Source organism: Semicossyphus pulcher, unplaced genomic scaffold (genome assembly GCF_022749685.1).
Source record: "Semicossyphus pulcher isolate SPU_LCO1_2020_fin unplaced genomic scaffold, fSemPul1.0.p SCAF_12, whole genome shotgun sequence".
NCBI classification, from domain to species: domain Eukaryota; kingdom Metazoa; phylum Chordata; class Actinopteri; order Labriformes; family Labridae; genus Semicossyphus; species Semicossyphus pulcher.
In genome coordinates, this window is record NW_027211626.1 from 1,726,346 (window position 1) to 1,740,795 (window position 14,450).

Here is a 14,450-nt window from a genome sequence, read left to right on the forward strand (position 1 = left end):
TAGTAACTGAAGAGAAAGCTCAGCTGTTCTCCAACTCTCAGTGGTTTGTTGTCTATGCTGGAATTTAAGGAGGTAAAAAGGTGGATGCTAGGGGTGGCAAAAATACATTATTATTATCGTCCGATCCATTTTGGTTGGAAGCTTCTCAAATGCTTTAAAGCTAAAGTAATGAAAAGGTAGTAAGGTGTAGATATATATAGCAAATATTTGTAAGTAGTAAAAAATTGCAATAAAAATAAAACCTTAAAAAGTAGAATAAAGTATTTGAACTCGGTTTCTTCCCACCTCTAGTGGATGCATTGTTGCAGTGGGGAATCTCTTTGTTTTGTGGTGCAGATGTGGCAGGCCCATTTTTAGCTCCTCTCTCTCTCTCTCACTTTCTTCTCTCCCTCCCTCGCTCTGCTCCTTTATGGGTGGTGTAGCACAATGCAGGAAGTGTCTGGGCCACAAAACCGCAGCACACTAACGGCACGGCAAACCTAATTAAAAGGTTTGTCTTTGGTCTTCTAATCTGGAGTGGCTGACCTGCACCGGGAGGTTACTTATCTCGCCGCTCTGCCCCTCGTTCTCCAACTTCGCCCTCGTAGCAGCACAGGGGTGGAGCTGCTGGCAATCAGCCTGCTATAGACCTGAATGTTTGGCACAGCGAGTCATAGGAGGAGTGGCTGGTGGGGGCGGGGGGCTAACGTGCCTGCGTGTACAGCTGAACAAACAGGTCAAGTAGCTGCGGATCATCTGAGAAGGCAGGGTGCCTTACTTAACCTCTGCTGCCAAGACATAGCTGAGATCTGCTGCCACTCCATCTACGGCACAACAATGACAAAGCACTGAAGTAAACGCTCCAATTTACTCGGACATATAGTGTCCTCATGCAACCCACATCATCTTGTATAAGGGGGGTCAAGTGGCAGCCGCCAGGGCTGAGAAATGAAGCTGTAACGGAAGTGCCAAAACTGCAGTTCCGTGAGTGGCCACTTGAGGCCGGCTCCAAAAGAGAGTCAGTCCCCATTTGGCCCTGTATTAAATCAGCAGCAGAAATAAACATGTTTGCAGCCTGGTACAAAAAACAGTTTTGGTCTCTATACCTCATTTCTCCAGTCATGATAACTTTTCTATAAGTCAGCTATTTATATTATATTAAGACTTAAAGTATGCATAACTAGGGGAGTAGCTTCTTTGCGTTACAGGTGGGAGCTGCTGGCTGTCTGCTAGGTGCAAACTCAGCTAACTTAACCTCTCGGCCATGTTTGTGTTGCCTTTTGGAGAATCCTTGTTGCAAATAATGGACATAAAACAGGGTTGGTTTAAGCCTGGCCCACACTAAGAGATTTTTGAATCAGATACTGAAAATGTGAGAGAGCCCACACGACGACAGATAATGATAGATTGAACAGTTTTGTTCCTGTAGTGTGGAGAGCAACGATATGACCCAACCAGCACACCACACACTAACAGATTCATTCACCAACAACCAGAGTCCGACTCTCACAGCTGGAGATCTCACTAAATCTCTCGTGGTCAAATGAGACTTTAGAGTAAACAAACATGGCCGACGACAGGCAGGAAGAATTGGTGATGATAGTTTTTGGACGGCCACGACGTTCTTTCAAGCAGATCGGGGGAAGTGAAATCACTCTTCACATCCGTCACACCACAGGAACATCTGGAGAGATCATCTTTAGAACCATCAGAACATCATTACTTTAGTCTGAAGGAGGGAATCAGGCCCAAAATCTGCCTGATTATCTTGTAGTGTGTACCCCGCCTTAATGTACCAACAGACTGTCTGAGATGTCCGTGCTTCAGTGTTTTCGAGGGTGACTGTACTTATTTGATAACCCAGCTCCAACCTCTTGTCCAAATATGGTCACTTCTGACTCCAGGAAACCAATATTGCGTTGGCCATGATGAACTCCAGGAACTTCAAAAGGGCAGTCTGCAAAGCAAACTTATGACTGACCTACTTCTACCTGTTTTATTTTCTCTTCTTGCATCCACCCTCCATCCCTCCATCTTCTTCCTCTTATCCGGGGTGGGGTCGCGGTAGCCAAGCTTGCAGACTGAGCAAGTTAGCCAAGACGTCCCTCTCCCTAGCCACATTTTCCAGCTCCTTCTGGGGGAGCATCATGCGCTAGTAGAAATTAGTAAAATTCAATGTCGATTAAATGCAAACCTTTGAAGCAGTTTATTTAAAATGAAGGCAAACAAAGGCACAGGGAAACTCTGCATGTTGTCCTGAGAGGCTCGGGTGAATAGATGGCTTTCATACCGACATGCTCATCTGGTCATTGTGTAATAGCAAACGCAGTATAAGAGGAAATCCTGATGTGCATGAAGGTGGTAGACGTCTGGCTCCTCTGAGTCCTCAGGGTAAGTCTGACAAAGGCAGACCCAAACACTGTCTGGTTTTAACCCTGTGCGTGTTGATGCGAGACACTGGCACGGAGGAGCAGTAATGGTGTCGAGGGGGTTGGTGGCCCTTAGGTGGAGAGGGGGGGGGGGTCGGCATGAGCACGGAAGCTGCATGGCCGTGATTCACTGTGACAGCAGCGCCTGGCATGTGAGGACAGCAGGCCAGGCGGGCAAGGCTGCTGCCTTTGATCTTTATTTGCTGCACCGTCTGTTTTGCATTTAAGAGCCTTGCTGAGCGCGAGGCATTGGATACACCTTGAATAGCTCGGGACCCCGTCCACTTTTTAAAGACCCAGGATCCTTTTTCAAAGCTGAGGGGATCCAGGACAGAATGGGATGATGTTTAAAGGGGACGCGCTGAATAGGGCTGAGGGTCTCCCAGCAACTCAGATTAGCTCTGATGAAAAGAGTGTGCGATAATAACACATGATCAAGCTAATGGAGAGGGGTGTGAGTGCGGGTGAGGGGCAAGGTAGCTTACATCTCCTTTGAGGTGGACTCTCAGCCGGGGTCAGGGGGCTGCAGAACAAAAACAAACACAAGCAGCACCTCCTCAAACACCTTTCTCCTGCTGTTCCTCCCGACCTGTCAGATATACTCTGCACGTTTTGATGTCAGAAGACTGCGACACACGTCACACCTGACAGGCTGGATTCATAAATACGTGGCTTTAACCCTCGACCAGGCATGATGCACTGACAGGGAGGCATCTCTCTCTTCAAACGCTGAATATATTTATCTTCTTCAACATCTCTATTGCACATTCCTGAATTTCACCACGCTGGCCTCGATCCAGAGGCAGCAGCTGGACAAACTCTTGCCCTCGAGAGTGTTACAAATGATATTTATAAGTGCCTCTCTCTAACGATTTGTTTCTCCTCTGTTTAAATGTAACCTTTATTTGACCAGGAATATTCCCAATTATACAAGTAAGTCCTGACAATGTGCTTTCACTGTTTGAATAATCCTTATTGCTGTTTTCATACCCTCCCAGGTTTATACAAGTATCTAAAGTCACTCTGTAGCTCAGACCAAGATGAGGAAGCAAAAACATTAAAAGCTTTTTAAGCAGAGACGAACAGGTACATGGAATGACATGCATCATTTGTTCGTGTGATCGAAGGTGCAGCTGCTGAAAGCTGTATAAGGAAGACACACCAACTTTCTCAAACAAGATGCAGCGATGTGTGCAGAAACCTGAACCAGAGACAAACTGCGACGCAGCATGTTTAACTGAATCCAACATTTTCAGTGAAGATGAGAAACATGCATGTAAATAAAATCATCACAGTCAGTTACCTATAAAACCTTTGCTAGTATTTGCTTTTTCTTGCACGAAAAGGAAAATAGCATTTGTTTCTGAAGAAAAAACCCAACTTCACCTTGAGTTTCTTCTTTGCAATGCACTCGGCTGTTTTAAAGATGCTTAGAAATATCCAATCGCCTAATTGTTTAAAGTAAGAATCTTATGGACAGCGTCAACTATCCTTTTCCACCTAGAGAAGCGCATGATTGTCATTGTGTCAGCAGGAAGTAACAGACCTGTCACATAATGTGTTAAAAGCAGCTTGAAGAGCCTTAAAGAAGATGCAAAAATACAGCTCCAGAAAAAAATAAGAGACCACTGCAAAAATCTGTTTTTCTTTGGTTCTCCTATTTACAGGTTTGTCTCCTTACATGTCTCCTACTTCCAAATCAAATATTCTCATTGAGGTCTTTTATTTGCAGAAAATGACGAAAAAATGACGAACAACAGCGTTCATGCATCTCTGCACGCTCTCCTCCAGTCTGTCACAGAGCTGTTGGGTGACATTAGGCCGCTCTTGGAGCAGCTCGGCTTTGTTTGACGGCTTGTTACCTTCCATCTTCCTCTTGATCACATTCAGGAGGCTTTCAATGGTTCACATCTGGATTGTGCCGGCCATGACATGTAGAGAGAGATGCTGATTGAAGGAACATTTCGAATTGTCTTTTATTAATACAAGTTAGTTATATAAATAAGAAATATAATAGGACCCAGTATAGATCCTTGTGGGACGCCATGTGTAAACTCAAAATTCTAGACACCAGAGCATCTTTTGTTTTTGAGCCTTGATAACGACTACGACTAAAAGTCTACTATCTCCAGTTTGTTATTTCTTTTGGACCAACCACCAACAATAAACCTTGAACAGGAAAGGTCGACAGTCGCCGCCTGGGCTGGCCGCTCACGGGGAGCTCTCGGTTTGAGTTAGCCACTGTTGATGACCGGAGGTAAGCCCCACACCACCCTCTGCCAGCCAGCCTATTCTTTTCTATATGCACTTTGTGTTAGAGAATGAACTTGCCCGAGACACACCAGGAGACAAACACAAAGATATTCTTGTAACAACGAGTAAAAAGTAGGAGAAAAGTTTTCCTCAACTCTGAAGAGGCACTATGAAATGGAAGATTTGGTTATGTAATCCACACTTTATAATGTGAAGTCTGAAATGTCAAAAAAAAGTTGCTCAGAAAATAAATATGCTGTGTGTGTGTGTGTGTGTGTGTGTGTGTGTGTGTGTGTGTGTGTGTGTGTGTGTGTGTGTGTGTGTGTGTGTGTGTGTGGGAGGGATACAGAGCACACAGGTTCCTTAACAAACAGACTTGAATATTTCTTCTTCCATGTTGAAATGTTTCTACATTCTCGCGAGCGCTTCTGCAGAATTCTTTTTCCACTTCAGCTCCTTACCAGCGTATAATTTATTCCCCGCTTTACATTTATAGCAGTCCGCAGTTCACATGATATTTATACTGCCTGTGAGGACTTACACTGACTGCTCTACTTATAGTAACGTATGTCTTTCTTGGAAAAGGTACAGCCTGAAGAAGAGGTTTCATGTCATGGAGTTTAAAGGACTAAAGATAGACGCAGAAATGTAGCAACATAGATTTTATTCACTTATTAAGCACTGTAGAGAGCTGTGCACATATTACCATTCCCATAGCTTATACATTTTTATATTAGTTGCATTTTCAAGTAAAGAATAAACTTGCTCTGTTATGGTTTTGTTGGAATTCTTAGTAGTAACCGAGTAAAACAGCAAAAACGGAGACACTTGTTCCCCCAACAAAAGTTTAAATTTAGCTCTCGACAGCACCATGTAATGGGCTTAATGCATAATAGCTGTTCTTTTAGCTAGAAAATACATGTCTCTGTCAATGTGACTATAGAAATATAAACTGACTTCTTAATGAGGACTAACAGTCATGTTCTGTGGTGGGGTAAAATGCTGCTACCTGAGCACTATTACGTATCAGCATCCCTCTGGAAGTGCATAGCTCCCTGCTTCAGTCGGAGAACAGAGAGTGGTGGTTACTGTAGTTCCTGTGCATGCATTAGCTATGTATTCACATTTCAAAACAACCAAAGCAAAGCATTCTGTGGCTGACATGGTTATAAAATGCACATTATGCTACATAATACAGGATGCTGCAAGATTAATAACATGTGTACGGTTATATGGAAGTAGATCTGTATGTGTTAAATAGCTTTAACGTCACTGTTCAACTCTCACAGCTATAAATGCTTCATTCATGACAGTTAGCTTGAGTAGCAGGCATTTCACAAGGTGCAGTCTGACATCTTTTTAAAGGGGTAGTTGGGAAGTTTTGAAGTCGGGTTGTTCGGGTTGGATTACCTACAGTAGATGGCAGTCAGCATGGCCTCTGTTTGGAGAAGCCTGCAAGAGGACTGACTCGGAAACTAAAGCCCCTTATCCCTGCCAGTTCAAGGCGGGATTATTACGCCTCTGTCTTCTATATAGAAGGCATGGTGCCGCCTCTGAGCCGGCATCGGAGGTAGGAACAGAGTCGTAACAGCGTCTGTTTAAACAGCCGAGCCAGCAGGGCTGAACAGCGCCCTGTGTGCGTATTTGAAGCACGCGCTGTTTGTTCCACAACGCCAGAACACTAAAAACACACTCTGGGGAGGCTTTTTGCCGGCGTTGCTTGGTCCTATATAAAATGGCAAAGGCTGCATGACGGTGGAGCTTTGTTACAGCGCTGAAGGGCTGAAGCTATGTAGCGCTCTGGACAGGGTTGGTAGAAAAACGTAATTATATTTTTCTCCAAACTCTGACTACAGCGGTGGCTTAGCTTCTGCGTCGGTACCTCGCCTGGCTTCTCCTAACAGTTGCCGTGCTGTCTGTTATCTACTATACATTAGTCACCCATAACTGATAAGTAATGCAAACAACCCCAGTTCAAAAAGGCCCAACTATCCCTTAAAACTTGAAAAGTATTATAAGAACAAAATAATTCTTGCATTTTGAATTCTAAACGTTTGAAAATAGTCACATCTGTTGAGCGATACAAAACAAGTTGAACATCCACCCTGTTTTCCTAAATCATAGCTTATATACAAAAGGAAGGAAGTAACTTTACGTTGGATAAAAGTAACAGAGGAAATGGTGCATCAAGGCAATGGTGCATCAAGTCTAATCCAGGTGACACTGGAGAGATTAGGGGGGGTAAATTAGCATAGAGTGCATGCTGGAGGCAGACTGTGGCGAAGGGAAGTCCTGTAAGTGCACTAAGTAGAAGATAACACCCCTACCTCCTTCCTGGGCACCTGTTAAAACAGCTAAAGCTTATTACTTCTGGCATCAAAAAAGGTACTGGATAGGTGAGGGTGGTGTGTGTGAGAGTCTGTGTTTGTGGAAGGAAGGTGTGTGTACTGGAATATTGCTGAAGAAGCCCAGAAGGAGGAAGAACACTGCTCACTCCACTACGCTCATCAGTCGACACACACCTCCCTCAATGGCCAGACACTGTCCGGGAACGGTCCCAGGTGGTAGTCTGGATATGTGAGTCTGCAGGGAACAAAACACACACACACACACATCATGAGAAATTATCCAAATACAGAAATACACAGTGAAGAAGGGCTACGTGAGGAAAAGGGAAGGCTTGCATGGTGCTGATCAGTTCATGAGCAGAGCAAAAACTAACAGATGGAGGTCTGGATGATACTTTAGGGAGGTTTTCATTATTTATTAAGTAGGATCTTTTATTAGCAGGCATAAACACTGAATATGAGAGCATCATCAGTGTAGTTAATTTGCAACTTGTACCAAAGACAAGATAAGAAACAACGCAGGAGGTCCAGAGCGACAGCTGTGGTTAACCTACTGTTGCACTTTAAGGTGGATTCATCCGAGGCTTACTCACTTTACAAGGTGGTATTGTTAGACTTAGACTTAGACTTAGACTCAACTTGTTTAAAGTCTTCTTGTGTTGGTGTGAGTTTAACGTTCACAGATATGGAAACTTCAGTAACTGTGGTGATCGTTTTTGTCACGTTTCCTCTCGCCGATCATCCTCCACTCTGCTAATCTGGAACAGAGCGGCTGCTGGAGCCCCATTTGTCAACACAGCTGTCAATCATGAGGTCACACCCCCTTTTTACAAAAATGAACACTTGGACATAAATCAGCATGATAAGAACGAACTATAATAACAGAAATCATGTTTGAGAAAAATTTATTTGACGTGTATTTTGATTTTATAGTTTGACTCATGTCCCATCTGTTAACATGGAGGAGGCGGGCTTTATGACCTATACTGCAGCCAGTCAGCAGGGGGCGATAGAGAGGGTTTGGCTTCACTTTAGGGAGCTGTCATGTCGGCCATCTTTTTATACAGTCTATGGCTGTAATTAAAATTATAAGAACCAGGATCCTTCTAGCTGTGAGGCGACAGCACTCCGAACCAGAACGATGTTTTGAACTTCTTGCTGGGTTAAGAGTTAAAACAACTTAAATATAATGAAAGTAAATCACAATGAATGCAAGCAACAATAAGAACACACATAGGACTACCACTGGTGCATCCTGAGCATGTACCCCTGACGTCCAAAGATGCTGAGTGGGTGTATATAGAGAGGCAGAGCGAGTAGATCGAGGGAACAGACAGCTAGTGTTTTGTGTATGAGCAGAGAGGAGGAGGAGGAGGGGGGAGGAGGGAGGGGGCAAACACAGCTGTGAAGACGGGAGTGATACTTCAGCCGGGGGATCAAAGGTGACCGACTCTCCCTGTGCCAATAATGGCTGTCATCCTCCTTCCTCTCTCTCTCTCTCCTCAGAGGGCAACTCTGGCTCCAGCCTTGGGGGAAGATTCCATCCACTTATTGACCAGGCCTCTGAATTGGCCTGACATCACTCCTCCAGTGGCAGGAGCCTTCATCTCGACTGGACTTCTTTTTGTGTAGGATGGGAAATGGCCCCTGGCACCCCGAGGGCAACTGTCACTACAATGGGACAACAGCCAGACAAGGCCGCGCACACATGGCAACACTCTCAGGGGCTATTATGCCTGCAGGACCCCTCTCTGGGCTCTTCTTCCCCTTCATCTTCTTCAGGTTAGGTTAAAGAAAGGCCTTTGAGTGGAGGTGATTATACTCGACTAACTGTGACGCGCTGTTTGATGTTAGCATGTTAAAGGGAGAGAGCTTTGCAATGCTCTTTTAAATTCTCACCATATTGCACACACAGCTGAAAACACACCACTGGGCTCCATTAGCTGCATGACTTCATGTATTTTTACAGAAAACTGCGTCTGACACCGTGCCCTGTCCCTCACCTCCGCATGCGACCTCTTCATTTCCGCTTCAATCCGACAGAGTGAGTACGCAGGAAGACTTAGTAAAGCAAACAGGAGAGTAATTACAGCACCACAGTGTTAAGAGCTTTGCGTGTCTTACTTCTTCATAAGTCCAGGACACAGTGGTGAGGACTCAGGCTCAGAAGTCAACCAACAGATGTCCCAACACTTCAGTGACATCAAGTCTGGTTAGCATCACACAAATAACGCTGCAGCCGTACATGTAAACACTACAAAACGTATTTATTGTTTAGTAAATTTGTTGTTCCATGAATCGCAGGAGGAATCAGCTCAGAATCATTAGCACCGGTCTTGTTTTAGTCCTAATAAATGAGCAGTAACTTGAAAGGAAATGTTTGAGATATTTCAATGGGAAATGGTGAACAAAGAGTGATCATCATTTCTTTAAAGCAGCTATAAGGCTCTTTCTCTTTGGGTCAATTCAGCGCCCCCAGTGGACAAAAGCAATGTTACACCTTGTGTCATAAAGATCCTGATGTGGCTGGAAGACAGTCGACTTGTTTTTGGAAGAGAGCGACAGAAAGAAAGAAACAACTTCTTAATACATTTAAATTAACTTTGTTTTAAACACAGCTGTTTGCAGGATGTACAGCAACGAGGCAATTAATCTATTTTTGACTATTATGACATGGTGAAACAGGTAACTTTTATACACCTGGTTTAGACTTCAGCTAACAGATAACACCGATCAGCCATACTGTTACGTCAGCATGGGCACCCTGACCGGTTTGTGATCCTGCAGCTCCATAGGCAACAAACCGCGATGCTCTGTGTGACACCTTTCTATCAGAACCAGCATTCACTTTTTCAGCAACTTAAGCTTCAGTAGCTCTTCTGTTGAATCGGACCACACATGTCAGGCTTCGCTCCCCACTCACATCAGTGAGCCTTGGCCGCCCATAAACCTGTCGCTGGCCAAGAGCTGCAGGTTTGGAGATGCTCTGACCCAGTTGTCTGGCCAACACAATTTGGACATCGTCAAAGTCACTAACATCCTTCAACTTAGAGGACAAAATGTTCACTTGCTGCCTAACATATCCCACCCACTGACGGGGGCCATTGTAACGAGATTATCAATATTATTCACCGGTCAGTGTTCATGATGTTATGGCTGATGTCGTTTAGTAATTGAATTTTGTCGATAAAGCTTAAGTTATCAACCTTTTCTGTAATGTTATGTCTTCATAATAATTAGCCAAAGCAGATTTATAGTTTGGATCAAGTTACACATAAATGTCAGTTTATAGAGTAGCCATATCGCAAAACTCTCAAGGGGAAACAGGGCAAATTTGGATCGGTTTTTGGGCCAAAATCAAATCCAGCAATTCTCTACATCTGTTGAATGACCGACCAAGCTGGACTCTTGTTTTCTCGAGTGCTCTATCACTGACCATTTAAGCTTTTATTCTTCAGTCAGATCTCTGCTTTTATCCCTGACTTATCCTGCCATGTCTTTGCATGTGAAATGCTTTCTCAAGAAAAACGTCCTGCTTCCTTTTAACTGACTAACGTGCTACTCAGTCCAAAACTATGCAAAGGGAAAATGTGAACAAATCTGACAGCAGTGACAGACTTCAGGAAGAAATGCATGGACAAACCAAACTGTCTCCTTGAATGACTGGTTTGCTTCAGATCAGAATTAAGTCCAGACTGTTTCAGAACCAGTTAAAAAGTCCTCATAGTCGGTTTAATGCAGATTTATTTAATTCAGTTAAGTTAATTCATTGATCTCAACATCTCCTTCACAGTGTGACCTGTGATAACCTTGTTTTCAGAATAACAGAAACTTATTATAAAGTCTTTGGGTTTGAGAGAGGAACAAAGAAATGCAGAAGACACGCAAACCTCCAGTCAGCCTGTTGTCATGTTGATACCCTGTGACTGAAGTGACCACATGACAGGAGTACAGAGTCAAAACATAACGTGAAAAACACAGATCCATTGTATCTGACGGAGAAAAACAACATTCTTTGGTGATATGAATGTGTTTAGGAGCTGGAGGAGCCACACATTAACACCACAGTGCAGGCCGAAGGATAAACTTAGCCCTCTGACTATGTCTGCTTTTCTGTTGTGGCTTTCACATTCTTCTCTTTTGAAATACAAACAATCACATGCTATTTTTCCTCCATGCGAGATGGATAATAAAAACAAAATGCACCATAATAGAAGACATTCGTCATGTCGTATACAAAGCAGACAATAAACAGGAGCCTGAATAGCATGCCATTTGATTTCCTCTGGCCGAACACAATTTGAGCAACAGAAGCTTTTATAGTGGTAATGATGTCCAGGAGGAGGGAGCTGAGCCTCTGTGGATCCTACTCTCCTCTTTCATCTGTCCAATCATGACGAACAATAAAACAATAGTCTGACTGTTTCAGAAGCGCCGCCGCCGGCCTGTCCGTGCAGCTTTGTGTGGCTCTGTAAAACACGGCTTGATGTTCTGATGTCCTATCCAGTGCAAACACAGGTGAGCGATTGAATGAAACCAGATGCTCTCCGTCTTTACAGCCATTTTATAGCCTAGTGTCAAAAGAATTACGATACAGATTCAACTTTTCCCCAAAAACAACATCTGATGAAAAGTGAGAAAAAACTCAGGAGGAGCTGCCAGCAGTGTCTTAAAAACTGGCCTGACATCCAACACATTTTTTGGCTGAACTATTGCATGATTCACTGTTCTCCAGGGTTTGTAAAAATGTCGTGTGTCAGAAAAAATATACACGTACAGATCTGAGAGGTAAAACCCTGCGAAAGAAGAGAGAGGTAGACCTGCTACAGTATAAATCCTGTCTGACCTCTGTCCTAAATACTCTACAGCTACTGTGTATCAGCCCTTTCATGTCCTTATCACAGAGCAACAGTGGAAGACGGACTGAGAAAGGCCCAGTGGGATGCTAACAGGAATGGGAGGAATGTCTGTAGAAGAGCAGCTGAGGCTGTGGATGACTCTGGCTCTTTATCTCCACGACTCACCGCACTGAAAATGTGTTTGTGCTTAAACCAGGATTCATTATTCAGAAAGCCTGTTGTGTGCAATGGGACCTCTAGTTATTATTAGGTTTTCATCAGGAAGTATTTATGACAAGACAGTCAAAGAAGTCTTTATTGGAGGATCCCGAGCTCTGCCTGTTCTGCTGCAGCTTAGTCACCAGCATCGACCCTCATCTGCACTGCTCCCAGCTTCGACACTTTTCAGAAGGACTGACGTTCTATTAATCTGCACAGAATCTGCACTGTGCGCTTCTACAACTCTTTATTCCACTTTTCTGAGGCACAACATCCCCAGTTTGACGTCTGCCATCAAGGCATTGAAAATGCAGTCGTTACCTCCCAGGCCTCAACTTTCTGTACAAAGTGCACAATCAACATACGTTATCGGCTTCATCTTACAGCAGGCACGAAGTCGCAGTTGTCTTCTGCACTCACTTTGTGTAAGTAGCAAATGCATATATCTGTGTCCATCAGCATGTTGGTCTTACAACAAGGTGTGCTCAGGTGTCTGTCTTGAGGCAGCAGAAAGCGAAAGCACAAACGAGCACATGCAACTGAGAGGTTAATGTATGAGAGACCTCAAATATAACCAACCATTGTCCATACAACCTGTCCAAAGTCCATTACACATGCAGTAGAGAAGATCAAGGAGAGTTAGGAAAGATTTACGGTCAACCTTCCTCTACTAAACGCTACAGCAGCATCTCTTAATGGTTGGAATTGAAGGTTGGGCTCTTGTGGAGATGGCACTTTGAATCCCATCACTGGTACACCGTGTGCACCACTGAAAGCAATTCTCTCTTTGGTCCTCAAATGTGGAAGAATAGTTATGAAAAAAAGTGCACGAAAAGGCCAAGATTAGGGCTGCACGGTAAATCATTTCACCATTGTGCAAGACGTGCGATTGTGAGGCAAATTAACTGCAACACTACAAGCTGCTACTTTATTGTTGCTCAGTGCAAAAGGAGAGCTCGCCATTGTCTTGTTTTTCTTCACCAATCTACAGAAAAAGTGCCGCACAGTGCTTTAAACCTTTCTTTGATGTCAAGCTCGCACACTGTTATGTCATTTAAGATCAAAGATGCTTTGTGTTGCATAAATTCCTGCAGCGTCTCTCTGAATGTGGAGAGGCACTCATCACTTCCACTGTGCTGGAATTTCTGCAGCATATATACTCATTCAATCCGTGCATCGCCGTATTCATCAGCGTAGTCTGTGTGTGTTCTGTGTATACAGAGGGACAACGGAAAGACAATCTGCTGTGTAAATAGAAATGCGCTCGCCAGCAGGCACAATAGGATTTATAAAGAATAGGAGATTACACTCGGATTGGTTTGACTCATGTGATGCCAGACATACACCTAGAAATAGTCACATGAATTGACCCAACCCCTCTGTGCCTTGCACCTTACTTTGCACCCACTGATTAACTAGCACAAGGGGGTTGGACACGCCCTAAACGCACCTGCAACATGCTCCATGGCTCACTTTAATAGGGCTCTACGACTTCAGCCTGTTAACATTATGGTTCCCATAATCAGAACGGTGACACAGCATATGTTCTCCTATGGCATCCACTCAATATTGTAGCCATGAGGGACAGAACAGCTAGCTTAGATGCTATGCAGCTGTTAATAGCCACAGAGGCACGTGGGAGTTTCGTAGCCTTGGCCCCACAGCGAGCTGCTCCGTCTCTGATAGAGCAGTGTGAGGTTTGCTGGAGCAGCTGTGTACTTTGCTGCGCTCTCCAATATCACTGTGTCACTAATGCCCCGCTGAGAGGAAGTGGATACCATTTCCCCGGAGACCCAGAAACCACTACTGATAGATGATATTCCAGCATCATACCCACTGAACACACTCGTTTAATAGAGAAGATTTCTGGGCGACATGTTCACCACAAGGTTCTTTCTTTATTGCTCCTGATATGCCCAGAACGAGGATGTTTCTGCAGTTTAAATGTTGAGTCAGAGTCTGCACGGGATTGCTACTCTGGTTCTCCCTGGTTCTTTGCATTACTTTGAAATCAGTGGATAAAGCAGCCTGAGCCACTGTAGCTAACAACACATTTACTGCTTCACCAGTCAGGATGTTAAATTTAAAGCCTCCCACTCAAAACTGCAACCTATTTTTACCGATAGCACAAAGATAACGCTGCAGCAGGGTTTCAGAAAGGGAGTTCAATGACAGCAGGGACATTGTGGAGAACTGAAACTGCAGGCTTGTGCCACCAATCACTAATGCATGCTTTAGTTCTGACGATAGATGAATTATGTAAGATTGTAAACAAAACAAACAAATAAAAGAAATGTTTGGTGATTAAAGCGTCCCTGAGCAGCACACGATCCACCGTGTTTGGCACAGGCGTGAAAGCGGAGCCTGCACGCTCACATTCCATC

General features: G+C 44.1%; 1 protein-coding gene across 1 annotated transcript in view; it reads right to left on the reverse strand.

Annotated features, from left to right (window-relative positions):
- Positions 1–5,318: 5,318 nt before the first annotated feature.
- Positions 5,319–14,450, reverse strand: part of tasp1 (taspase, threonine aspartase, 1) — a 29,884-nt gene continuing 20,752 nt past the window's right edge. The window contains exon 14 of the mRNA XM_069658649.1: positions 5,319–7,244. Within this exon, the coding sequence (XP_069514750.1) occupies positions 7,152–7,244 (93 nt within the window). The 3' untranslated portion in view covers positions 5,319–7,151. The remainder of the gene's footprint in view (positions 7,245–14,450) is intronic.